The 27,824-nt window shown below is 63.7% G+C and overlaps 1 protein-coding gene across 2 annotated transcripts in view; it reads right to left on the bottom strand.

Moving 5' to 3' along the window:
• Window positions 1–7,118: 7,118 nt before the first annotated feature.
• NFATC1 (nuclear factor of activated T cells 1) overlaps window positions 7,119–27,824 on the bottom strand; it is a 50,607-nt gene continuing 29,901 nt past the window's right edge. For both annotated transcript variants that reach the window (XM_036245038.1, XM_036245039.1), the window contains exons 4-8: window positions 23,610–23,812; window positions 22,034–22,206; window positions 21,112–21,252; window positions 12,736–12,791; window positions 7,119–8,310 (exon numbers count right to left, since the gene is read on the bottom strand). In XM_036245038.1, the coding sequence (XP_036100931.1) occupies window positions 8,119–8,310; window positions 12,736–12,791; window positions 21,112–21,252; window positions 22,034–22,206; window positions 23,610–23,812 (765 nt within the window). In that variant the 3' untranslated portion in view covers window positions 7,119–8,118. The remainder of the gene's footprint in view (window positions 8,311–12,735; window positions 12,792–21,111; window positions 21,253–22,033; window positions 22,207–23,609; window positions 23,813–27,824) is intronic.

Here is a 27,824-nt window from a genome sequence, read left to right as displayed (position 1 = left end):
CTCCCGCAGCACCGCGCCGACGCCCACAACAGCCTGCTCCCAGGGACTCCTGTGGGGGGCTCTGCGTGTCCCCATCTGAGACGGGTGTGGGGGAGGACACAGGAAACAGCACCCACCAACGGCTTCAGGAGACACCCTCTCACTACAAAGGTGGAAGTCCCCAGGCTGGTCCCCACCCCTGACCAGCCCGCCCAGGACTCCCCAGTGACCCCGCGGGGCTGGGCCTTCGCCCCGATGTCCCCCCTGTATCTGGAGCTTCTGCCCCTCCACCCACGAGGTGGCCTGAACCTCGCGGGTGACGTGCCCCCCTGGCCACACGGCTGTGTCCGGTGCGCCCACACAAGGCCATGGGCACGGGCTCCCTTTGGGACCCACCCTGCCTGCTCCGGGGGCTCCGCACAGCCCCAGGACAGAGACACCCTAGAGCTCGGCACCGGGAGGGGCTCCGGGACAAACTGCCTGGCCGCAGGCGCGGACAGACGCTCCGGCCCAGCCGGGTGCGTGCGATAAGGTGGAAAAAGTCAGCAGGGCCCCCCAGAGACGCAGCCGCAGACCATACCCGACCCTGCGTGCGTCTGATTGTGTTTCTCGTGTGGGTTTCGGAGGAAATGAACACCCCTCTCTGAGCCCGCCCCTCGGAGATGCCTCCTGCTTCCCATTAGCGAGGGGGAGGGCGTGTGCGCAGAGGCCACGGCTCAGGCGGACTCATCCGCGCGTGGTGCCCTTCCAGGACCGAGACGCCCGGGGACGCGGGTCTGCTGACCTCACGGCGCCCACTGCACTTGCCTGTCTGTGGGAGGGACGGTCACCGGAGCCCATTGCGAGGAGCGCACGTGACCAGTAGGGCGTCTGTGACCCACGTTTGCAAAGACAGTGGTGTGGGGGGGTCAGCGCTGACCTTTAGTCCCCTCCACACACCGTGAAGCACCCCTCCCAGGCCGCTGTGCAGGGCGCGAGCTTCGCTGAGTCTGAGGCCAGCGCCTCACGAGGGCGCCTGAGTGTCTGTCCCAGGGTGGGGACCGCAGCCCGGGAGAGCATCGTCCCAGCTACACGCCAGGAGCACGTGGCAGTTTGGGGACAAACTGAGCTGATGAGTGAGCCAGGCTCTACCCGAGGACCCCATGACCACAATCTGTGGGCCAAATGGCACCCCGGAACATCCCTGGCCTCGCTCAGAGATTCCCAGTCCGGCCAGTGGCTCCTCTCCCCACAGGGAGAGACTGGGGGGGGGGGGTTGTCTGCCAAGGGCGCGGCCCCACCCCGGCAGTTTCAGTCCTGGGACCAGAGCAGGGTCCTTCCGGTACCCCGCCGCCAGGCGCCCCCTTCCCGGGTGCGAGCCGCTCCCAGGCTCCAGGCTGGTCCTCACCGCCCACAGGCTGGGGCCCGGCTGCTGTGTCTCGCACAGGCCATCAGAGGTCAAGGTGCCCCTGCTCCCCCAGTGTGGCCCCGTCTCTAGGGAGGAGAGATGAGCAAGGGCAGACTTCCACGGGTGGTCTCGGTCACCCCCCCAGCAGCCCTGGTGTCTCCTGCACTGGGATCTGGGCACCAGCGTCCGACCTCGCTCAGGGGTGAGACCGGAGTTAGCGCTGCTGGTTCCCCACCCCGAGCTTCCCACCGCGAGCCTGAGCTGAGGGAGTCCCGCCGCCCCCACCTGTTGCCCTAGGGTTTCATCCCGGGAGTCCCTTGGGCCTCAGCTCCCACCTCACAGACAACATCACCTGTAAGTCAGGGGGGACACGGTCCCATCGGGAACACGCCAGGGGCGCAGAGCCGACTCCACACTTGGGTCAGGGCTGGGCCCCTCCCACTCCGTCGGCGCCTGTCCGTGGGGACAGCAGTCGGCTGGGAGCGGCGGCCCGTGCTTGGCCTCAGACTGGACTGTGTCCCCGAGTCCATGAGGCCCTGGCCCGCAATATGGCTGTATTTGGAGATGGGCCTTTAGGGGGTAGTTAAGGTTCAACGGGCCCTAAGGGCGGGGTCCTGACCCTACAGGCTGTGGCCTAATAGGAAGAGAGACCCTGCTCTGTCCACCTGTGGGGACCACATGGTGAAGGGGCAGCGCCTGCCGCTGGAGGGTGTGCTCACCGGTGCCCACCCTCCCGGCACCTGATCTCGGCCCTCTGCCCACGACGGGGCAGGGGGTTCGGGGTGCGGCCTGGTCCCATCAGACTCCCTGTTCACCTGCAGCAACGTCTGCTCACCAGGTAGGAACAGGACTGGGAGACAGGACACACGCTAACGACCGACTGTGGGAGGCGCTGGACGCAGGCTGGGGTTCGCCCTCCAACCAGACCCGTCTCACTGTACCCCAAGTCTTAGCGACCTCGGCTGTTTCAGCCTGAACTGCTTTCCCAGGTCCCTTCCTCAGCGGGACAGACTTTTGTTCTAAACCCCAGGACACAGAGGGCAGCCAGCCTCCTGTCTACTGCAGACACCCCGAGTTCCACCATCGACACCAAACACAAGAACGCAGCTCCAGGGCGACTTATTCAGGGACGAGGAAGGGAAGGGAGCCGCTGGCTCCGGCCGCCGGCCGCTCTCGGGTCCCGGGCGGCAGGGACTGCCGGGCGTCGGGGGCTCAGGACCCAGGCTGCCGGGCCGTGGGCGCACCCGGCTGGGTGCCAGCTTCATGTTCCAGGTGGGCACCCGCCAATGTCTTCTGAGTCCCGTGACGTGGGGCCTGTTACCCAGTTAGGCTGCTGGCCGACTACGGTCAGAACCGACCCCACAAGCCAAAAAATACATCGATCAGGTTTCACCCGATAATTGCCGAGACTTCGTGGGAAGGAACATGGTTCACGCCCCGCGGCTGGTCTCAAACAGCTGTGCGCCGAGGGCTGTGGTTCTGGTCCGAGGCCCAGGGAGTGGTCTCCTGCGGCCGTGATGTGCCCCCTCTGGAGGTTTCAGGGGACAGGTGCCCAGCATGCAGACGGCGGTTCAAGTCCGAGCTGACTTCTGGGGGTCCAGCCTCACTTCTGACTCACACGTCCCTTTGCTTTTGGTGCCCAGGGCCCCCAAGTTTCTAAGCCAGACCATCCTCCCATGCCCGCTGGGTTCTGGACGGAGCCTGGGTGCGGAGCCCCGGGTCCCTGGCCCCTCACAGCCCCCTCTGTGGGGACAGGCCTCCTGACCCCTCTCCCAGGCCGTCCGCTCTGGCTCAGCCCGTCCCAGCGTCCAGCCCTCTGCTCTCCCCAGGAGCTCCTGGGGTCTGGAACGCCGGGTCAGAGGGCTGGGGTCACGACGCAGACCACTCGGCCCAGGGGAGCCCCTCGAGTATGTGCCCCAGGCTTCCATCTTCTAACACATGGGGACTCCCTGGCGCCGGCCTGGCCGGACGGGAGGTCAGCGACATGCGGACCAGACACACGCTTTACAGGCCTGACCTGCCTCACCCCAGGTCCCGCCACACCCTGACCAGCACAGCCAGCCCCATCCCGGCCGCCTGCGCTCCGCGGGGCCTGGCGTGGGGGCACCCCCGGGAGTCACCGGGTACCCATGACACTTCCACCACGACAGGCTGGAAACGTGGAGAGAGAGAGATTAAGACACTGGCCCCTCACTTTTTGGCTGGAATAACGAGAGTCAGTAAAAATGGGCATTTAATGAGAATAGCGTCTTTGTTCTGTGAGCCTTTAAGGAGGGGGATCAAAGCCTGGGCAGGCTCAGCCAGGGCTGGCCCCGCTCCCAACACCAACCCGCTCCCTCGGCTGGACCGGCGACGCTACCGGCCGGCAAGGCGAGCGCCTGAGCCGTGGGCCTGCAGGGAGCAGCTCCTGAGGGGGCGTCCACTCCGGCCCCCCCGGCCCCCCTCAGCTCCCAGGACGGACAGCGAGGGTCAGAAACGTCGGCATGGTCTGCTTTATCGGAAAGCCGGCAGGTGCTGGGTGATGAGGGCCGGAGCTGGGCCCCCCGCACCTCCTGCTCCTGGCAAGAGGGACACAGGCAGCTCTCTGGAGATGCACACGGGCCCGCAGGTCTGGGAGTGACCGGCCTTGGGGACAGACGCTGGATGCTCCACGGCAGGCCAGTTGCGTTTGGGGCCAGCGGCTCAAGCTCCCAGAGGCCTATTTCTTTTGTCGATAAAATGAGGGGCATGGATGAGCTGGGGCCCAGGCGGGGTCCCGGGGTGCAGAACCCAAGGCTGAGGTCCCACCAGCCACGCCTCTCCCAGAAGCCAAGTAGCCATCTGAAGTCTGTAAGTCACCGAGTCTGTGATGGTAACTGCTTTGGGGTTAAACTTTAATGTGACGAACTCGGGGAGAAGACCTGGTGGAGGAGACGGGGAGCTCGCTGGGGGGGCGAGGCCCCGGGCGGACGAGAGGCTGGGGGTCCCGGTCCCGCTGCGCACTCCAGCTGCCTGGCGGCAAGCGTCCGACTGAGAGCCCTGGGGGGCCAGAGTGGGGTGCCCCGTCAGCAGCCACGGTGCTGGGGTCTGCAGGGACCTGCCTGCCCCGGGCCCTGCGCTGGCCACTGCGGGGTGACCTGTGTGGCTGGCTCTGTCCTCGCCTCCTGCTCACTCTCCTCCGACTTCTGGGCTGAATGACACACGGTCAGAATCTGCCGTCCTCTCTCCCTCTCGAGGTGGAGGTGTGTGTTCACCTGGGGCTCCACCCTGTCCTCGGTTCCTGACTTAGCCGAGTCTGATGGTGAGCAGGACAGCTGAGGGCCCCTCCGTCTCGGCGGAGGTCCTTCCAGCTCACTGACGTCACCCCAAACCCTTCTCCCCACCAGGCAGGGCCGTCCTGGGCCCGTGTCCCTGCCTGCGGCCATTCCCAGGTGTCAAAGCTGTGTCTCCCCACAGTCTCGAGAGGTTCTGCTGGGGACAGACCGCTGCGTGGTCACCACCCCACGGCCCTGGGTGTGTGTCTGCGAGGACAAGCAGGTCCCCAGGAGGGGAGTCCTGGCCACAGGGACCCGACCAAGATGGGTCTGGGCTTTCCTGGTGAAGTTCCAGGACCCTCACCCACAAGCCATGGGGGTGGGGGGCGGGGGGCGCGGATGCGGGGGTTTTCCTATTTGCCAAGATTCTGTGCAGGGCCCCACACTCCCCTGGGAACTTTTCCCACTGAACACTCAGCCCCCAGGGAGGGACCAGGGAGTCTGCACTCGGCCCGGGTAGGGGTGGGGTCGAGGTGGGTGTCACCCCGGGGTCAGTATGCAGGTTTATCTGTCATCGGAAGGTGACATCGGAGCTGGGACAAGAGGTGGGGAAGGTGTCGGCCCTTCCCAGCCCTCGGCCGAGCAACCCCCACCCCTTCTGCACCTGACAACCAGAGTCCGGCACAGAGGAGGGTCCCAAGGTGCCGTGGGCGGTTCTGTGAGAGGTGCCTGTCCCGAGGTCCCTGTCCTAGAGCCAAGTACACAATCTCTGTGCTTCCGCCCAAGGTGGACGGAAAACCTAGATGAGACGTGACCTTACACATCTGCACATGGAAACAAATTTCTGGTGGGATTTGAGTGGATGTATTTCTGTGGTCTTGCACGTTTCACGGGCTTGAAGAGAGTCCGCCCATTCCCACGAGCACAGCCACCACTAGGCAGGCTGCTGCCACGTTACGTGGACAGGCCCCCGAGCCTGAAGGGGACGCTGTGACCTCATAACCAAGGAACCTTGAAATCAGGTGAACGTCCCTGACGAACGGGATGCCCACTCCTACCCGCAGAGCCTGTCCACAGGGCAGTTGTCCTAGGAGCTCATGGTGGCAGCCTGGTCTGAGGGACGGGCACTGGCCTAATGCAGTTGGGTGCAGACGCTCGGGGTGGACCTCCAGCACGCAGGGGCTGGCCCCGGGCCCTGCGCCCGCTCTCACCTCTTGGCGGAGAGTAGCTCGGGTCCCAGGCTGAGGAGGGCCATGCACGGCGAGGAAAACAAACCGAAGCTGCAGCTTGAGCTCTGGTTGATCATCGTACATTTATTTATCTTCAAAACCACATGAGGACAGCTGCACAAGTCGGGCTCGGGGTCAGGTGCAGGCGGGGGTCCCTGCTCTCAGGGAGCTCACAGGCTAGTGTGTCGAGCGGTCAGAACCCCACAGGGCTGGGCAAACCCACCCCAGGAAGGCAGGGACGGCTGGGGAACTCCCAGGGAAGCGTGGGCACCTCCAGCGTCATGGACACGACCAAATTCAGACACAAGTGATGAAAGATGAGGGCGGATGAACACAGGGCCCCCACCGACAGAAAGGTTTGGGAAGTCCAGGCCTTCGTGGGCCGATGGGTCTGCACTAGCTGGACAAACAAGGCAGAGTGTGGGGAAGGCTCTGTGGATAGAGCTGAGGTGCCAGCTACAAGGAGAGGGGACCACCAGGTGAGATGTCACCAAAAATACGGACCTGGGGGAGATGGAGAGCGTGGTGATGGAGGATCTGGGGGAGATGCAGAGCGTGTTGAAGGAGGACCTGCGGGAGATGGAGAGCGTGGTGATGGAGGATCTGGGGGAGATGCAGAGCGTGGTGATGGAGGACCTGGGGCAGATGGAGAGCGTGTTGAAGGAGGACCTGGGGGAGATGCAGAGCATGTTGAAGGAGGACCTGGGGGAGATGGAGAGCGTGGTGAAGGAGGACCTGGGGGAGATGGAGAGCGTGGTGATGTTGCACCTGGACAGACACAGAGCACGGGGCTGTGGCTGCTGGGGCAGAGGGAGCTCTGGCTCCGGGGCAGTGGCCCAGGACTGCTGCAGGCGGGTGACACAGGATGCCCGGTGGACAGCCCTACAGCACCCTGTGATCTCAGGTGCATCCTTGGGGGCCTCGGTCCCCGCCTGTGAGGGGGTGTACACGCCATGCACAGGCTCTTTCCACTTGGACACAGTGACTGTGCAGCGCTTGGGCTGGGGAACTTGTATCAGGGACCAGAGGGCTATTTTCAAATTGTTTTACAGAGAAATGTTTCTTTATCAGGCCTAGGTTTTCTTTAAAACATTCAATATTCAGGTAACCATGGTCGAAGTTTAATTAGGACATAATCATTACATTTTCAAAAAAAGACTAAATATTTTCTTTTAGGAGACATTGCGCCTGATTCCAGAATGAACAGGATCATGATGTACGTGCATACAGATCACAGATGCCTGACAGACCGCAGAACGTGGGAACAACCCACCCTGGCCCTGCCCCCCGGGCTGCTGACCGCCCCGCACCGCATGCACGCTCTGGGCACGCGGCTTCACAGCCAAACCTTCTGTTTCCAACCTTCGAAGGCTCGTATCTGCCTCGAGAACAGTTCATTCCACCGTTTAACAGCGACACTGACATCCTACAGCTGCCCACGCTCCGGTCTATTGTGAACGACACTTTGCATTTACAGAAAACGGAAACCTTCAAAAAAGTCTTCATTTCACTAAGGTAAGAACACGGCGGCTCTTGCGTGAGCTCTGGGTGTGCTTCCTGTCCCCACTACGGTTGTTTAGAGAAAAGTCTGCGGGACAAGGAGACTGCACAGCCGAGCTCCGCGGAACCAGGACACCCAGGCCAAGCTCGCCGTCCTCCGTGCACACCCGCTCACTTCTACTAGCGCAGGGGCTGGGGACACACACGTCTTTAGGAAAATAACCTAAAACGTTGACAAGAAAACTGATTTTTTTTTAAGTGATAAGAAGCCATCCTGAACATGTGCAGACGGACGCTCTGAATGAGAAGACTCTGTGGCCGAGTGAGAGGGACGTGGCCTGAGCCTCGTGGTCACAGGACGATGCAATTATTCAAGGAACAATGTCCTGTGGGCTCTCAGCACCAGGACAGAAAGGTCAGTGTTACTTAATGACCACATCAGGCAGCAGCCTTCAGGGTTAATAGCAAGGGTTTATTTCCAAAGGCACCTGCAAAACAGTTACAGCTATTTGCTCCCCACTTTACACAGCTACAGGGTTTACACGCACACGAGCCCCCCAGCTGCGAGTCCAGGAGTGGAGACCTTTCCTCCCCGGGCTGTTCCCTACTTGCAAGACGACCAGTAACGACCCCCACACACCGCCCCTGCCGCCAGCAGCAATGAGGGGAAATGCACCGGACGGTTCGCTTATTATTATTATTATTTTTAAAGGAATTGGCAACATGGTCTTGCTAACAGGAAAGTAACAGCTTAAAGATACGACGTGACCGTGTTGTGCGCGCGAGCGTCTCAGAAGAGGCTCCCCACCGGCTCGCTGGCAGCGCGTAAGGTTAGAAAGAGAGCGTTACCGTTGGCAGGCAGGTAGGTGAAGGGCTGACACTGGCTTCTCTTCCTCTTCCCGTTGCAGACGTAGAAGCTGACCTGGACGGGGCTGGTGATGCGCTGGTTGCGGAACGGCGGTATCTCGACCACCAGCGAGTTCTAGTGGGAGAGGTCAGACAGGAGGGGTTAGCACCTCACAGCTGAGGAGGCCTCACTCGGAACAGCTCCCCACCTGTCTGTGTCAGAAGGGGCCTCCGGCGGAGGATCGGCCTGTGAGCGGGCACACGGCGGGCTGGGGGGAAGAGGGTCCCTGCCGTCCTGCACCCCAGGGCCAAGAGGTGGTCTTAGATGGTGCGGGAGGGGCTGGGGCTTCACCTAAGTGGCCACGGACACAGGGCGGGAGAGAAGCCACCGCAAATACTGAGAGTGGACCTGCCACGGGGCAGCTGACCCCAAAGGCTTCTCTCTGCCGCACAGCAAAGGGCCGTGACCTTTGAGAATAAAGCAAGCCTTCTGTGCACTGTCTCGTGGACGGAGCCGGGCCCCGGCAGTGAAGACCCCGGGCAGGTGCTTCCGGGAGACACGTCTCTGGGGACAGGGTCTGTGAGGACAATGGCCAAAGCCCGCCACACGGTCCCAGACTCGTCAATGGAAGGGTACGGAGAGCTGGGCGCTTGGTAGAGTCAGGAGGGGGAGCCTGGGATGGAACAGGGCAGGTCAGGTGGGAGCGGTTACCTTCCCACGTTTTAAAACAAAAACCAGCAAGTTTCACAACACCATGTTCTTTCAGGTACGGGGATAAAAGCAAGTTTCAGTGGGGCAGCCTGGGGAAGGGGTGGGCCGCGCCCCTACGCCGCACCCCTACGCCGCACCCGGCTGCTGTGGCCCCCGCCAGTCGGAGGAGGCAGGGAACTGCCCCGGATTTCGGGGGCTGGGGGCACATTTCATACCGACGAGCTCCACCCTTTCGTGTCTGATCTCGGTTACAAGTAGGGAAAAGGTACAAGAAACCGCCATTGTGCAACTTTGTTGCAGTAACTGTAGCTGTAGCTCATTCCCCAGATTAACAGCAAAATCGATGGACTCGTGTTTGTGGTGAAACCGCAAGAACGTCCAACCAGAAACCTGAGGGAGCTCGGGGCCAGGCCGCCTCCTTTCACAGGGAACGAGTCGGGGTCCCCGAGGTCTGCTGAGCGCAGAGGCAGCCCCGCCCCGGGCCCTCGGGCCACGACTCCGTGTCCTTCAGCACACGTCCCCTCTGCCTCGGCCTGTCGTCCCTTCACCACAAACAACCTCGAAGCCCAAGGGGCCAAGGGGTGACGTCAGGAGGGAGCTGTGCCCTCACTGACTCCCTGCGGGCTGGCAGCTGGCTCGGGTCGCCCAGGGCTGGGGTCCACCCTGGCCCTGACACTCCTGAGCCTCAGCTTCCCATCTGCACAGCAAGAGAAAGAGAAAGACGCTGCTCGTGGGTTGTTTCCCGAGCACGCGGCCGGACGTAAGGAGACACGGCAGGAAGGCCGCCAGGCACACGGCCGGCTGCCAGGAAGTCGACGGGCAGAGAAGTCTCAGCTCCACGGAGGAAGAGATCTTCCCTGGGCTGAGACTAGAAATGAGAGGTCCGAGGCCTTGACCCCGGGGACGTGGGGGGGAGCCATGCACCCTGGGAGCCCCCTCGACTTGGCGGGTCGGCTTCTGCAGATTCTGAGACCGGAGGGCCGTGTGGGCTTTGATGTGGGCGCAGGAGGACGGCTCCACCCTCCCGACAACTCTGGCAGAAAGCTCTCCCCACGGGCACGAGCACCCAACACCCAGCAGGGGCAGGCGAGGGACAGCACGCAGCCAGGGGACGGGCGGATGGCTGACACTCACGTCCTGTGACCTGCTGTGGGAACATCCGCTCTGACCTGCTCGTGATAGTACGTAAACTACACACAGCACAACCCGCTTTGTTTAAAAATGTACAATGTACACGTGCATGTGCGAAGGTGTAGACACACACCCACACCCATCACCACAGGGCACCTGACGTTCTCTTTATAATTAGGAAAAAATGTGATGGCAAACCTCCCTGGAGAGATGAGAAGGGAACTGTGAGACAGTGTATCCTGACGTGTATGTTTCTCTTGAAACACACAACTAGCTGTCAATCTTCCTCTGAAACATGCAACCTTCACAGTGAAACAGAAAACTCAAGGGCAAGAGACCTGAACGTGCAAACGTGGCGGGAACGATTCATACAAGACACAGGGTTTCTGCAGGGGGTGTGGGGGCAGCAGCGACAGCCAGCCCGGGGAGCCCAGGGAGCCCGGAGTGAGGGCCACGCGGCGTGGCCAGTGGAGGAGCAGAGGAGACGCGGGGAGATGTGCCCTGTGAGGCAGACGGGCCGTCGGCAGGCGTCTGACTACGGGCCCTGTGCTCACGGCGGTCGGGCCGGGGTCCCCTGTCTGGAAGCTGAACTGCCTGGGGCTGCAGCAGGTCCCCGAGCTCCTGGGAAGCGAGGGTACGAGGAGTCAGCCAGGGGGCGTGCGTGTGAGTTCCTGGCCAGCACACCCCTGACACAGGTCCACCCGGGGCCAGGGAGGGGTTTCTCTCGCTGACCCCCCCGGGGGGCTTCAGTAAGTGGAGGGGAGTGTGGAAGAGGAAGCTAAGGGACAGGGGGACGATGCTTCTTCCAGGCAGAAACACGGGAAGCAGCCCCAGCACCATCCCAGAGCTTCCCCCACGGCAGCTGTGAGGCTCCGTCGTGACGTGGGGTCCCACCGCCACGCACAGAGAGTGGTACCCAGATCGCTTCAGCCAGCCCACGGCCCAGGTGCCTGCGCACACGGATCGACCGTGCAGGGCCCACAGGGAGCCCAACGTAAGCACTGATCTGACGGTTATGTCCTGTCTCCTGCACTTTCAGAAGGACCGTCCACGCTGCCCTCAGCGACTGTGCTCCAGAGACTGGGGGAGGGAGTGTCCCCCACAGACCTCTTGCCAGCCCCGGGGGCTCACCTCAGCCTCAATCCTGCAGTTTTCCCGAGACCGAGCGGGAAACGGACTTGTGGGCACGAGTCCTCGTCACCTTGAACTTGAACACCACGGTCCTAACACCCCGTAAACAAGGCACCACCCAGGGATCAAGACCAGCTCCTGCCGTCTGCAGGGAGCGAACCTCAAACATGAAGACACAGATCTCAAGGAAGGGGCGGAGGAAGACACACCAGACCACGTCACCACCGCAGCTGGGACGGCACCACGATTCCAAACATCTCCGTGAGTGACCAGAGAACACTCGTCATTTCTCAGGCACCAAGCGAGCTGTGAGGGCTGAGTGTAGGTGTGGTCCTGAGAGCCAGCTGGGGGTCCCCACACACGGGGCAGGGGGCCCCCAGCCCCCCAGACTCCCATCCACCAGCTCGTCGGCACAGGGAATCAGCCAGCCCGGGAGACATGGCCCCTTTTGCTTCACGTTCAAACAAGAGTGCGCTACGTGGTGGGTGTTCTCCAAGGAGGACGTGTAAGAAATCACTGCCAAGGACGCTGGGGAACCGTGCCACCCGCGTGCCCGGGCAGGTGCGGGCCCACTCAGAGGCTCAGAGCAGCGGCCTTGCGGGGGGACAGTGTGGGGCCTGGGACAATGCAGCAGGGGCCAGAGAAGCCACCGGCAGGACGCGAGCCCGTGCTGGCGTGTGGCTGTCACAAAGCGCAGGCGAGGCCTCCAGCCCGCAGGGGCCCGTCCTGCGCGCAGCCCTGGTCTCGTCTCGCCGGCCTCCTAAGGGCACTGGCTCCAGGACGTGTGTCACGATCATTTCTATCCCTCCTGCTCTCTCCCTCACGTCTGCCAGCCGTCTCCTGTTAACAACGGCTGCGTGCCTGTCAGGAGCCCCTCTGCCTGTGATCCTGGGGAACGCAGCCATGCGCACACCTGAGCCACACTCACCGGGCACGCGGCCCGTGCGCACACCTGAGCCACACTCACCGGGCACGCGGCCCGTGCGCATACCTGAGCCACACTCACCGGGCACGCGGCCCGTGCGCACACCTGAGCCACACTCACCGGGCACGCAGCCGTGCGCACACCTGAGCCACACTCACCGGGCACGCGGCCCGTGCACACACCTGAGCCACACTCACCGGGCACGCGGCCCGTGTGCACACCTGAGCCACACTCACCGGGCACGCAGCCGTGCGCACACCTGAGCGACACTCACCGGGCACGTGGCCCGTGTGCACACCTGAGCGACACTCACCGGGCACGTGGCCCGTGTGCACACCTGAGCCACACTCACCGGGCACGCAGCCGTGCGCACACCTGAGCGACACTCACCGGGCACGTGGCCCGTGTGCACACCTGAGCCACACTCACCGGGCACGTGGCCCGTGTGCACACCTGAGCGACACTCACCGGGCACGCGGCCCGTGTGCACACCTGAGCCACACTCACCGGGCACGCGGCCCGTGTGCACACCTGAGCCACACTCACTGGGAACGCAGCTGTGTGCACACCTGAGCCACACTCACCGGGCACGCGGCCCGTGTGCACACCTGAGCCACACTCACTGGGCACACTCACTGGGCACACACCTGAGCGACACTCACCGGCTTGCACAGGTCCCGGTCTGTTTTCGCCTCCATCTCCCAGATGTGGTGGCCGTCTGGAAGAAAGGGGCGCGAGAAGTCGGTCACTCTGGTGCCTGGCCGAGCGTGTGCCCTGCAAACACACGAAAGGTCCAGGCCCCGCCCCCGCCCGCTCAGCCACGCTGGCTGCTCGCCGACATGTGCAGAAAGTCATGCTGGGTGACGGACAGGGGGAGCAGACCTGGGGGAGACCCGGGAGACTCACACTCAAACATGGACTCCAAAGACCTGGCTCTGTGGGTACAGCCTTGCTGCAGGGTGGAGGCACCCCCAGAAATCACCCTCTACCAATATCACCCCACACCCGTCAGGGAAGGGTTTCCACATGCCCATGTCCAAGGGTGACCCCAGGGGAACCAGGGGCCCGAGGGAGAAGCACCCTGTCCTCAGACCAGGAGCCAGGCTGGGCGCTGGCTGCCACGCGCCAACCCCCGCCCCCAGGGTTCACAGTGACCTCAGCTGGCAAAGTCCTCTGTGCCTTTTGGGGGACAGAGTCATTAACGAGCAGGGCCCAGGAGCCAGTCCAAGGAGTAAGAGAGAAGGTCCGCTCTCTGCTGACCACTCGTCATGTCAGGACACAGACATGTCAAGTCTGTTTAACCTCAGCGGCCATGTGCATGTTTTTTTTTTTTTTTAATCCTCAACCGAGGACATTTTTCCATTTTTTGTTCAGATAGAGAGGGAGGGAGAGAGAGGAAGAGAGAGAGGGAGAAACATCGACGTGAAGGGACACATCGAGTGGCTGCCACCCGCACGACCAACCAGGGCCGGGGACAAACTGCAACCGAGGTACGTGCCCTTAGCGGGAACCGAACCCGGGTCTCTCCGGACCGCAGGCCGATGCTCCAACCACTGAGCCAAACCGGCCAGGGCAATGTGCATGTTTTTTAAAAAGTATCTCAAAGGAGCCTGTGGAAGGGGTTTGTTCCTGGGCTGGGCCCCAGGGAGGCAGGTCGAGCCTCCAAATTATCAGGACCCTCCGCAAACCGGACCCGGTGTTCGGAAGCCCGGTCGGCAGGCACCTGCTCGGGGACGGCTCTGTGAGCTGAGCTACAGACACCAGCCCCACGGAGGCCGCTTCTGTTTCACACTCGGCTCCTCCACAAGCGTTCGTTCCTACGCTGTTTGCAAAGAAGAAATGTGCTGTGAATCCTAACTCATCAGCGCCTCAGACAAACCCCTTTTCCGCCCTCACAGTGACTGCGGGTGGGACGGAGGTGGACACGGAGAGGAAGTGTGAGCCACGGATGCCACGCCAGCCTCAGGGGACACCGGGCCCGCGCACATGACCCTCTCAACAAGACACGGACCTCGGCCCCGGGACCCGTGCCCACATCCTCTCCGGGAAGAAATGACGGAAACTGAACGCACGGTCGGCCATCAGAGCACCAGGCACCCGACAGAGCAGCTCCCGCCGGGCCCTGTGCCCCGCGTCTCCAGCTGGCCGGCCCCGCTCCACCGGGCCTCTGACAGTCAGGTCCTTCAAGTCACAGACCGACACCTCCGCACGCAGGCTGGGCTCTTGGAACCCCCAAAGCGCGCGAGCCTTCCGAGCCCCCCGCAGTGCGCCTCCCACCTGCCAGGGCGTGCAGAACCCTCGGGCTCTGGCCTGTTTCCTGAGCTCTTCCTGCCTGTGGCCGATCCAAGGGGAAGGCCCCTGGTGCTCCTGTGTCCACCCAGAGCTCTCTGAAAGGCCAGCGTCTGTTTACACGCGGTCACTGTTCAGGGGACGGGACCAAGGCCAGTCCGAGACCGAACCTCGAACTCTGAGCAAACCGTCAGGCCTGGCTCCCCGTCACAGTGCGCCGGGCTGCTCCTGCAGGGCCTGGTGGGGCCTGGCGGGGCCTGGCGGCCGTACAGCACAGCGGCGCTGGGAAGGAAAACGGCCTGAATGGGCCTTTGTGTTCAGCCTTATCAGGAGCGCGCTGGGCCCTCAGCAGGAACTGTGCACAAGCCCAGAAGTAAAAATATTCCCAGTCATTAGGGAATTCCCTGTGGCGTGAGTCATCGGAAAGGCTTCCCTGCCACACCCGCCGGGAGCTCCCCGGCCTGTGGGCTGCTGTGGCCTCCGGCTGCTCTGGCCCAACGGGTCCTCTCCAAGGCCCGACCCCGCAGGCTGTCCTGGGACACACGTCCCACAGACGGGGACGGTCCTGAGAACCTCAGCACTGGCCGGGAGCGGAGTCAGGCAGCCAACAGGAAGTGACCAGGTGCCGGAAGAGCCCTGGGTTTGAGGGGCAGGACGCCCACTCCCGTGCTCAGTCGGCCCAGGCGCGGGCTGCACACCGGTTCATGTACCCGAGACTCCCGTCCCCAGCCGGGGAGGCACCAGAGCCCGTGTGGCCGCGTGGGACCTGTGCTGGCCTCAGCTGCGGGCGGGGTGGTCAGGGCAGGCGGGGCGTGCACCCAGGGCCGCCCCCCAGCGAGGCCGAGAAGCCTTGCAGGGCCCGGCCGACCGGAGGGCGGGGAGGGGGTCGGACGCTGGCCCCGGCACTCAGGGTCGGGGGCGTGTCAGACCCACCGAGGGTGCATCGGGGGCCTGTCGCATTTGTGGCCCCTGTCCTCGGACCCCTCCCAGGCCTACACGGGGCCATGTCCCCGCAGAGCTGCCGGGCCCAGCTGCTGGTGCAGAGACTGGAGCGGGGAGGAAATGATCCATGTGCCGTGGGTCCCCGCACGCTGGCTCCTCCAACGGTCCGTTGTGGGATTTCCACGGGCAGCACAGCTCAACGGACAAAGAGTGGACACCACCCGACGCCCCCGGGGCAGTGGACAGTGAGCGTGCAGCCCGCCGTGCGTGGGTGCCTCTGCCTCCACGGGTCCTGTTCCCACACGGCTCCCGCAGGGACGAGCCCCCTGGCACCCGTGCTCAAGTGGAGCGGCTCTGACGTACCGAGAGCTGAGGTTGAACAAGTGAGTCGCGTGGTCTGTCAGCTCCGTCTCTAAGCTGACACAGAAACGTGCCCCTCCCCCGCCCTGGGACATGCTGAGGGCGGCGAGCCCACGAGGAGAGAGAGTCGGGGCCAGGCGCCCAGCACACTCGCCCCCACACCCTCTCGCCAGGAGCCTGGGGCCGTGGCCCAGACAGCGGGGTCTCCACCTTCGGGAAGTTGCCTGGGGCAGGGCCTGGAGGCAGAGGTGTGCGGTTTGGGGCAAATCGGAGGAGAGACCAGTGGTTCACCCGGAGGGTTTCCATGGAACCCACATGAGGAAGGCGTGAGACGCCTGGTCTGGCCCTCGGAGCTCCCGTGGGTGCCCATGGAGAGGCCTCTGCCCACACCCGGGCCAGTCCTTGCCCCCCTCAGCCACTGTGCCCGGGGGGACAGGCACGTCCTGGGGCCAGGACGGGCCCAGAGGGCACAGAGGTCACGCAGTGACCTCCTGGACATGCAGTGGCACTGCTCTCAAAGGCTGACCTCGGAGGTCAGCCGGGGCCCCCCAGGGCAGCCCTGCAGGGAGTGGGGTACGTGGGCTGGAGCCACATCCCTGCTCTGGGGTGAGGGCACTTCCTGGGACCTCCCTGAACCCCAGCTCGGGCAAGCGGGGGGCAAGGGTCTGGGACCCATGGGCACGCTCACTGCAGGGCACCCTCTGACCTCCCCGCGGGGCCCCCGGCAGCTCCCTCTCCTCCCAGGCTGTTCGAAAGGCGGTGAGATTCAGAACAGTGGGGTCGTCTTTCCTCCTGAGGCCAAAACGCAGGACAAGGGCTCCTCAGGGGAGGGGCTGGCTCACTGCTCCCCCTCTCGCTAGAGCCAGCGTGACTTCCGGCACGATCCCGGGGCCGCTGCTGCCCACCCGCCTGCCGCACTCGCCCGCGAGCCCGCTGCGGGGGCAGGGGCGGCACGTGGCGGCCGGCGGACAGGCTGACGCGGCTGAGCACGGGGACGACAGCTGCTGGGCGCGCGGACGCTGGCCCCATCGCTTTCCGGTGTCAGCGCCAGGAAAGTCTGGAAGGAGAGGCTCGGCCCCCACGCCTGTGGCGTCCCATCTGGGAAACTTCCAGAATCCCTCAGAGACTCACGGCGCAGGGCCCTGCAGCCAGGACTCACCAGGCTCCGCACGGCCCTGGGGCCCGACCGGCGGAGGTGCCGTCACCGCCTGAGCACCAGCTGGACGACCAGGGCGAGCGAAACATGACCCACGAGGGCTCGGCCCAGCTGCGAACGCACCAGGCGGAGCTGAGCACCCAGGCCGGCAGGTGTCACTGCTCACACAGCGCAGGAGGAGGGCGCAGCCCCGGGCAGCGAGGGCGGGGTCTGCACAACCCGCTCACACTCACACCTGGCACCTGTTCACACACCCGCTCACACCTGACACCTGTTCACACACCCTGACACACCTGCTCACACATGTCTGACCACACATCCTGACACACCCACTCACACTCATGCTGACACACCCGCTCACACCTGCTCACACTCACACCCTGACATGTCCTGCTCACACTCACACCTGTTCACACACTCTGACACACCCGCTCACACACGATACACCTGCTCACACACCTGACACACCCGCTCACACCTGCTCACACACACCCTGACATGTCCCACTCACACTCACACCTGACCTGTTCACACACCCTGACACACCTGCTCACACACGTCTGACCACACATCCTGACACCCACACCCACACTGACACACCCGCTCACACCTGCTCACACTCACACCCTGACACGCCCCGCTCACACACACAGTCATACACACGCGCACACTCACACAAGCCCTGCACACTCTTCCTCAACTGGCCCTTCGGGCTCAGAGCCCCCGACGACAGGCTCGCTTCACCTCAGGTCCCCACGGTGAGGCCGCACTTGCTGCCTATGACGTGAGCAGCTCAATTTTAAGGAAAATGAAACTGCAGAAGCATCTCAGTCCCTCCTGGGTGTGCTGACCACCACGACTTAAGGTCCTTTAGTCCCTCATGGCCCATGGCTGCCCGGCCGACCTGCTGAGCCCCGGTGCAGGCCCGCCCCGGGGGCTTGGAGGCTGGGCGCCGCCCACGGCCTCACGAGGCTGCTCCTCTGTCCAGGGCTGAGTCTGAGCCCGGCTCTTGGACGGCTCGAAGCCACATCTGGAGAAAGCTGGTCCTCGTCCTGGAGTTCAGGGACAGCTTTCCTCCAGCGGCCACGTCCCATGGTCCTCACGTCTACTTCCGTGGTGACGACTGCCTTCCCTTTCACGAGCGGAGTGTTTGCCGCCACGGCACACTGAGGGCCGACACGGGCCGAGGCCGAGCACCAGGAGGGCAGGGCACAGGGACGGCTCAGGCCAGTGCGGACCCGGACACGGGGCGGGGGGAGGCCGCCAGGGGGCAGTGGAGCACGGTGAGGTCAGGGTGCGGCTGCGTGTGGTTTTGGGTGGGGGTCTGGCCATGTAGGTTTGGGGACCCCAGTCAGGGGTTTGAGCACCTACTAGAGAGTTTTTGAAAGAAACGTGGTCTGGTTTGTGGGGTGCGGTCAACGGGGACCCCAGTGAACATCCATGTTTACACCTCAGGGAGCCCCCCCCCCGAACTGACAAGCTGGGCCCGAGCGGCCCCCGGGCATTGTGAAGAGTCCCCTCTGGGTCCCAGTGCAAGGAAGCCTGGCCTCCACGTGCCCACTGACAAGGCCTCGGGGGCCCCGAGACTGTTCTCAGAGACACGGCCGCCGACAGGCCCCCCCTGACCGCCAGCTCGCGGTGGCCACACGGACGCCCCGGGGGGGCTGCCCGCACACGGAGTGACTGCTGCTCGGACCCCACGTTCAGCGGTGGCTGTTTCACGGAAAAGCAGCCCAGGCAGGCTGCGCCCACTGCTGCCGAGAGACGTCACAGGAGAGTCGCCTCGCGAGCCTTCGCCTTCCTCTCCGTCCAGGCCACGTCCAAAGGAAGGGCGAGCTCCCCTCCCCACAGCTGCCTCTGTGTTTCCACATACAGGACCCCAGGGAGCCCGCGGGTGGCCGGGATCTCCCTGCTGGCCGGACGTGTGTGTGTGAGCTCTGGTCCTGACGCTGGCGTCCCCACCCGACCCACAGGTCTCCACACGTGGGCGCGACCCTCCGGCGTGTCGGCTTCCCCTGGAGGAACGGCCGCTTCAACACCTGGGCCTTCTGTGCAGCTCAGTGACAGGCCTGAGACAATCACGTGTCTCCCAGGCGGCGGCCGTACGCACGTCGTCCCCCCTTGTGACTTCTCTCGAGGTCCCCACGCCCCTTGCCGACCAGGGGGCCGGGCTGGTGTCCCCTGAGGGGCCTGGTTCCCAACGGCCGACCAGCATCGTGCTCCTCTGCTGGGGTTCCTGCCGCACCGAGACAGGACCCTCTTCCGCGAGCAACACTGGCCAAGTCTGCCCCGTGGGGCAGAAGGAGCCACCCCTGAACCAGGCGGGAACCGGGCTGGAGAGGGTGGAGATTCCTGTGGGAGCTGGGCCGCCGAGCCCCAGGCGGGTCGGCCCCCGAGGGGACCCCCAGGAGAGCCGGGCCGGCAGCCGCCGCAGGGGCTTCTGGGAGGTCGCGGCTCCACGCCGGGCAGGCACAGCCACAGGCTCCTGCTCACACTCATCTGAAGACAAGTTTAAATGGGGCCACGTGACCTCCCTGGACACCAGGGGCCGTGTCTCCGTCTCAGCCGACTCGGTGGCTGCTCTCAGTGGGGACGCACTGGGGGTGAGCACCCCGGGCCGGGAGCCGACGTCAGGAAGGAAACGTGTGGGGTCCACTCCCGTCCGCCCACACGTGTGGACACGCAAGCGCCTTCTTTAGTCCAGGCCGACGCCGTGTGTCAGAGGCGTGGCTGCCAGGTGTGCGTGCCCCGGTCACAGGCGCGGGACACTGATGTCACTTTGGTCGCCACCCCTGGTTCTGAGTCTCTGTCGGCACCAGACACCAGCAGGAGACGGGTGAGGGGCCCCGGGCACTCAGCCAGGGAGCCCCTAGGCCCCGGGTGAGGACGGCTGGCGTTCCCGCACCGAGCTCCCCATGGTGGGGGGGTGACCTCCACGGGGTTCCTGGGAGGCCACAGGGTGAAGCTGCCGTGACCGAGCCCACAGCAGACAGAGCCTCCGGGAGGTGCCTCCCTCCCCCCTTGAGGCCGGGAGGCAACAGGAAGGAGCTGCTGAGACCCCCCCACCTCCCAGGCGGGACAGTTCCCACCAGTCTCACAGAGCGAGGAGCAGAGCCCTGGCACACACGCGCGTGCCCACACATGCGCATACACACATGCGCACACCCACACACGTGTGCACGTACCCACACACATGCACACACCTACATACATGTGTGCACGTACCCACACACAGATGCACATACACACACGCACACACCCACACACGTGCCCACACAGGCACACACATGTGCACACAGGCATGCCCACACACGCGTGTGCACACACCCACACACAGGCACACACACACATAACGCCCAGAAGGTTCAATTTCAAAATCAACGTCCTCCAAAGAGGAGCATTCTGGATGTTCAAACTCCTCTCCTGCTCATCACCCTCTGCTGGGTTTTCTCCGTGACGTGAGGCATGTTCCCAGTTGTGCGCAGGATTGTATGGGTAACGGCACAACACCGGGGGACCCCAAGGCCCGTTCTGACCGACGCACCCAACATCCCTGCGGACCACAGAGTCGGACCCACTGTGGGCTGTTCGCGCCCCAGTCCTCAGGGGTCAGCAGGAGCCCGGCCCAGGCACTCGGGAATTCCAACTGGGACATTTGGAAACAGAGAAACAGGCCCCCAACCTGGCCACCTGCAGGCTTCTCCCCACAGGGCGGAGGCTGCTGGGGGGGGGCAGGAGAGGTGGGATCCCCCACATCTATCAGAGGGAAGAGACTCACCTTCATCCTACACCAGGCTCCCTCCTCGTGCCCCAGCACAGGTGAGGTCTACACGCACCCCCACACAGAGGGACTGGGGCCCTGGTGGCCCCAGGTCATAGAGAACAGCAGCTCTGTGCTGGCCTCTGGGGGGGCACCAGCACGGGGGGGGGGGGGCTGGAGGATGACGGGGGCTGGAAGGGTTGTGGCCTGAGCCGGGTCCCGCAGCCCCTCTGTACCTGGGCACCTGCCTCTGAGTCTGGTTCCGAGGGAGACCTCCTCCTGGCACTGGAGGGGCCTGTCCAGTCGGGGCAAAGTGCCACTGCACGGCCGGGGACGCAGCCCCTGCGAGGTGGCCCCACCCCCAGCCTCCCGACACCAGCAGCGCGCAAGGAGGCGACTCCAGGAGCAAACTGCCTGTTGCACAGACGCTCACGGCGGGACGCAACCCTGCGGCCACAGCCGCCGCCTCCACCTCCAGGGCCCCTGCCCACCAGCACCCCGCACAGAAAACACGGGGTCCAAGGGAAATACCTGGTGCTTTCTCCACGAAAATGACTTTGGAGTCCTGCAGGAAGTTGTGGCCGGACAGGACCATCCTCTTCCCGCCGAGCACGGGGCAGCTGGCCACACTCTGCTTCTCCACCAGGGGCAGCTCCTGGGCCGACCGCTGGGCTGTGGGCAGAAGGACAGTGAGTCAGGCGCCTCCGGCCCTCTGACCCCCGTGCTCCCCGGGAGCCAGTCCTCATGGCTGCCCGGGCGGGACCCACAGAGGGACAAGGTGCCGCTGCACACTCTGCGGGGAAGGACGGGCAGACTTTCTGAGGCCGAGCCACAGGCCAGGCCTCTCACAGGCCCGGGGTGCCCCCGCTCACAGAAGCGGCCACGCCGAGGGTGTCGGACACCCTGTAAGATGGCAGGAGTGGGGAGGGGGCAGCTGGGGGCCACCATCACGGAGAAGGGGTTGAGGCACGAGGGAAGAAGCCCCATCCCTGAGTCAGCCTGACGTCAGAGTCAGCAGCAAAGCAACCAAACCAAGACGCTCTGGCTGAGGCAGGTGGGCGGTGGGCACTGGGCATGAGGTCAGGGGTTTCCCGAGAGCCCAGCCCTGGGGGTGGGTGAGGTCACTCAGCGATGAGGGGAGCAGGGGCCGCTGGGCAAGGAAGGTTCTGACATGGCGGGCGGGCACCCCAGTAGCCCAGCCGGGGTCCCACTCCTGGACGGGGAGAAAGCTGTGGGGACACAGGGCACTGGACCAGTAGGAAAACCAGCAGAGTCGCCGCACCAGGAAGGGCCCACACCTCGCGAGCTCGGGACCCCAGGGAACGCCGGGGTCCCACTCAGCTTCCAGGGGTCACTTCCCCGTGTCCCTGTGCAGGCGTCTGTATCTCGGGACCAGCTTTTGTCCCCGCCCGGGAGTGGACGCGCCCGCGGCTGGCGGTAAGGCCGCACTCACAGCACTCGATGGGGTTGGAGGCCACCTGCAGGGACAGCGTGCGGCCGCTGGGCTGCGGGATGTGCACCCGGAACACCAGCCTCACGCGGGTGTTCTTCCTGCCGATGTCGGTCTCCCCCTTGCGCAGCTCGATGTCCGAGTTCCGCAGCTTCAGGATCCCGGCGCAGTCGATGCTGCCAAAACAGGAGTCCGCTGGCTGCCGGCCGGCCCACGAGCAGGACCGTCCACGCCACGCCGCCCGCCGAGCCCATCCGCCCGGACGGCGGCACACTGATGGCAGGACACACCGCACCGTGAACACATCACCGTGGGCCCCCGTGGCCCTGTGGTCCACCCGCCCAGAGACGGGAGGCCCGGAGCGCGGCCCTGCCACATGGCCGGAGGGACCCGAGCGGGTCAGGGCTGCAGGGGCCCAGGGCCAGGATCCGCTCTGTCTGGGCTCAGCGTCTCCACGGTCCTGAAAGTTCATTTATTTAAGGTCTGGCAGCAGCCCACTGCTCAGCTCAGGATCCCGAATTTCCTGTGGCTTTTATGTGACTTTGTTTAACGTCACTGAACACGAGACGCCAGCAAACCAGTCTGTGCAGGCTGCCGGGTGGAAAGCGATACCTTTCCTCGCGGGAAGCTGAGGAGGCGGACACACAGGCAGCGCTTGGCTGGCAGCGTCCTGGCCCTGTGGGTGGGGCCGGCGCTGGCCCCGTGCACCCCCACCCCTGGGCGGCTCCACCTCCGGAGCCACCGCTGCTGTGCGGAGGACCCTGGGCTCCCCAAACCCCTGACTGTCCTTGGGAAACAGATTCCAACTCTTGAACCAAACCCAGGGGCTGAGAATGAGCTCAGAGGTGTGTCAGTTCCCCAAATCCAGGAAAACACAACAGGGAGAGGAAGCTTTCTCCCTGTTCTCAACTTGCAAGGTTTGAGGTAAGAAATGTAGCAAGATCCCTCTCCGAGTCCTACACAGTGTGGCCTGGCTGACCCCACCTCCCACACTGTCCCCATGGAAACCCCAAAGTCTGCTGCCCCAGGACCTTTGCACCTGCTGCTTCCCAGCTCCCCGCCGCAGGGACACTGTCCTGACCTCCAGGGCCACCAGGTGCTCTGACACAACGCCCCGACCTCCAGCAGGACGAGAATCCTGGGGTGGCCGTGTTCCCTTTCTCTGTGGCGGCCAGAGGGTAGGAGGGACATGCACAGCCCATCACAGCTCCATGAGAGGACTCGGCAAAGCCGTGAGCAGGGGCCCCATTCGGAGATGGGGAGCATGAGCCCGTTTACAAGGGATCTGCCTCTAGACCAGCGAGTCAGAACTGACCACACACCCGGGCTTGGAGAGACTGCGACCCAGACAGTGTTCTCTTAACGTTCGACGCCTGCACGTGAACCGACCCTCGGATGCGCCTGTCGGGGCCGAGCGCAGGCTCAGGACGCTCCGGGCTGTGGAGCTGAGAGCACGTAGCTGGCAGCGTGCCCCGTGGCTGGGACCCCAGAAAGACAAACCCCTGCAGTGTATTTACGTGTGGGCGCCGAGCGGTGGGCGTGGGGCGCGGCCGCCCGGCCGCGGGGCAGGCGTGCTTACATCGCTCGCATGCTGTTCTCCGGCAGAAGCGGGATCTCCAGGACTTTGGTGCTGGACAGGACGGCCTCGTGGCTGGTGGTGGACACGGTCTTGCCCGTGATGCGGTGGACCTGGTAGAAGGCGTGTGGCCGCAGCAGACGGTCGTCCGCCGTCCCGATGAACAGCTGCAGCGTGAGGGGCTCGCTCTCCAGGTAGCCGTGGAGCTGGGGAGAGAGACCCCGCTCAGCACCTGCGCCGGCCGCTCAGGGACAGTTCAACTTCCATGAGCCGAGGAGAATTCAGAAGGGAGACGGCGGCAGGTGCTCGGGGTTAGTCCCTCCCGCTCCGGCCCCTTGTTTCCCTGTGACCATGACACCAGGGGGCTGGAAAGGCCTCATCACCCCACGTCCTGGGGCACTTGGTGATGTGCAGCCTACGTTCAAGCACACGCACATACGTGTGCCCACCTGCACACGCGCACACAGATGTGCCCATGCGCACACATATGTGCCCACCGGCACACGTGCACACACCTGCACACACCTGCGCCCACCTGCACACACACACACGCCCACCTGCACACACGCATACGCACACGCCCACCTGCACACGCCCACAGCCACCTGCACACACGCCCACAGCCACCTGCACACAAACGCGCCCGCCTGCACACACCCGCGCCCACCTGCACACACACACACGCCCACCTGCACACATGCATATGCACACGTCCACCTGCACACACGCACGCCCACCTGCACACACGCACACGCCCACCTGCACACACGCATATGCACACGCCCACCTGCACACACGCACGCCCACCTGCACACACGCACACGCCCACCTGCACACACCCGTGCCCACCTGCACACACACGGCCACTGCACACAAACGCGCCCGCCTGCACACACGCATACGCACACGCCCACCTGCACACACGCATGTGCCCACCTGCACACACGACGGCTGTGACCAGCACGCGGGACGGAGCGGCAGTGCTCTGGCTGTGCTGTGCCCTCTGCAGGACAGGCGGGTGGGAAGGATCACCCGTCCCTCCTGGCACAGCTCCTCCTGGCCAGCGGCTGCCTGTTCCACAGACACGCCTCCCCTCCCATGTGCGTCAGCCTGTGAGCACACACTGTGTCCACCTCGGCCAGTGAGGCTGTGAGGGCTCATGTGATGGGGCGACTCCATCGAGACTAAGCCGTTTCCCCAACAGAACCAGACATGCACTGAACCGAGCGCCTCCCTGTCAAAGCCCCTGCCCGGCTCTCAGGGCCCAGTCTGTGATGTCGGGTGAGCACCGCAGCCGCCCGTCGGCGTACCCCCTGCTGAGTGGCCACGGAGGCTCTGAACACCCCCGTGGGAGGCAGCGGGGCCAGCGGTGTGCACAGAGGCCGGTGTAGACAACGGCCCAGTCAGAACCCTGCTCAGTGAACTCGTAAGAAACCTGACTCCTCATTGGGCTCCAACTGACATTTCATAATCAGAAAACGTAAAACTAAAGCCAGAGATTGACTAAGACAAAGTGTGCCGTGCTGGGCTCTACTCTGTAACATCGAGTGCAGGAATATGTAAATACACAAACATAAATGAGTCTTTGCCCAAACCCTGTCTCTGCGGCTCAGGTGGGCTCCACGGAGTCAGGAGGCAGCCGCTGCCGACACGTGGGCCAGATGATTCGAAAATGACAATTTAAAGTCCCCCAGGACTCCCACTGTGGGGATGATCAGGGGCATGTGGAATGCAACGGACTGTGGGTATAACTAGCCTTTTAAAAACATGCCATTTCAGTGAAAATGGGAATATGTAAAGTTTAACCTGGGAGGTAAACATCTATTATTTAAGACGTGAAGTTCATTTTGAGGAGAGTCATTTGAATACTTCACATGGTGCATGGTGCTCTGCCCCTGGCAGACTGGAGTATCTGCCAAGGTAATATTTATAAAGTTACCTGTCATAACAGTGACCTCTCTTTGCTAAACAAAATGCATTGTTCCAGCTCAAGGTGTAAGAGCTACTGAGTTTTCTACATAGAACAGTGTTAGTTTTCCGCTCCTGAGCTCAGCTCAGCACTCACACGGGAGACGGCGGATGAGGGAGCGATTGAGATCGAGTTCATTCCATGCTGAGGGTCAACTAGCACTCACACCACGCCCCCCGGACACACGGCACACACGGACACACCTGGACACACGCACACATGGACACAGGACACACCTGGACACATACACACAGACACACCTGGACACACGGCACACACGGACACACCTGGACACACACACACGTGAACACACACGGCACATACACACAGGACACACACGGACACACCTGGACACACGCACACGTGAACACAGGACACACCTGGACACACCCGGACACACGGCACACATGAACACAGGACACACCTGGACACATGCACACATGACACACACACAAACACACCTGGACACACATGAATGTGTATGCACACAAACACATGGGCACAGAACACATACATGAACACACACACAAATAGGACACACACGGATGTGCACACGTGCACACACACATGCGCACACAGGAGAAGGCAGTATCGTGTGAACAAAGAACCAGTCATCGAGGGAATTAGTCACTGTTCACCCAGCCGTCCGTGGTCTACACAGAGCTAAGCGCCGAGCCCTGTGCAGCCTCTACTCTACGGGAAGTGACACCTTTGGCCCAGGCGTAGAGTCTGCTTCTCCCTCGATGCCTAGAGGAACCTCGCGGGAGGACGCGTCCAGCCCAGAGAGCAGTTTCACGTCCTCTCACCCAGACCTTCTGCTGCTGGACGACTCAGAGGCTCGTGTCATGTGAGCTCGGTCACTGCTCACCAGCAGGAGGCCCCCCGACTGTGGAGGGCAGAGGTCCCGCTCAGCAAGCACCGTGCCCCACCCTCTCGGCCACGCCTCCCTGGCCCCTGCTGATGGCACAGGCACCTTCGCTGCAGGACCCCGAGTCCTGTGTCTGTGAAGGCGAGTTTCCGGGGCTGCAGCCCCTGGCTCATGACAGGTGCAGGGACAGTCACCAGGAGGAAGGCCCTTGGTATGACGTCCTCCTGAGGCCGGCTGGTGTGTGCATACGTGTGTGAATGTGCATGTGTACATGTGTGTGCACAAGCGTGTGCCATGACCCTACGTCAATGCTGAGTGTACACCATACACTGTCCCTTTAATGCTGAGCCTTCCTGGGAATGAGTCTTGCTAACGACTCGGCCCAGGCGTGTGCTCTCAGACAGAACCAGATTTACGCTGTAAAACTCCAGGGTGTAAACCGCCGGGACACAACGCCTCCCAGCCAGTGTTTAAACTGCATGTGAGTCACAGACACGTTCCGGCATCGAACCGGCTCCAGAGGCCGCGAGGCGTCCCTCCGGGGGAGAGAGCACCCCAGAGCTCCCTGGTTTCCGCGTGTGGCCTGCAGTCATCTTTCTGCAAAGGAGGAACGTGAACGAGGACCACGTTCAGTGGGCCCATCTGCACAAATACTCGAAAAGCTGAAACGCGCACCCAGAGATGGTGCCGCACTCGGACACGGGGCCACTGTCCGCTGGCCGGACCGTCAGCCGCTGGCCCCGTGGACAAGCGCCTCCCTGGTCTCAGACAGTCGCTGACCCGACGCTCCCCTCCGCAGGGGGCGTGGTGTTTCCGGCCCCTCGCCATCAAGTGCTCACTCAGTTGTCTGTCTCCTCGCTGCCCGGTGGGCGCGGGTCACGAGCGAGAGGACACGCAGACGGGAGCAAAGCCACACGCCGTCCCTGCGCGGTGGTCTCTCCTCCGTGGGGACAGGAGGGCAGCCCCAGGGGGGGACGACGGGCGGTCAGAAGTGCCTGAAAGCAGCGTCTCCGGCCGTCCCCGTCCCTGGGGTCCCGAAACGATGTGGCTTCCGCACGGCAGGCGGAGACGGGGGTGTGAGGACACGGGGGCGGGGCCCTGCACAGTGACGGCTCCACTCTTCCGTGGAACACGACCCGGGCTCCGGGCTCACCAGCTGCGGCTCAGCCGCCACGCACTCTGGGCCGAGCGCACACCCACACCCGCGGTGTCCGTCGCGAGGTGCGCACCAGTTTCCACGTGTGTGTTCTTCTCGGGCCCAGCGGACCCCCCGGGCGGCTCTCCCGTCCCGAGGGCAGGGGGCGGCGAGGCACTAAGTGACGTCCGTGGGACGTTCAGGATGACGGGTCAACACAGGGAGATGTGAGCAGGGCCTGGGCAC

The sequence above is a fragment of the Molossus molossus genome, unplaced genomic scaffold (assembly GCF_014108415.1).
Source record: "Molossus molossus isolate mMolMol1 unplaced genomic scaffold, mMolMol1.p scaffold_m16_p_6, whole genome shotgun sequence".
Classification (NCBI taxonomy): Eukaryota; Metazoa; Chordata; class Mammalia; order Chiroptera; family Molossidae; genus Molossus; species Molossus molossus.
The sequence above is the reverse complement of the archived record's forward strand: the minus strand, read 5'-3'. Positions and strand labels throughout refer to the sequence as shown.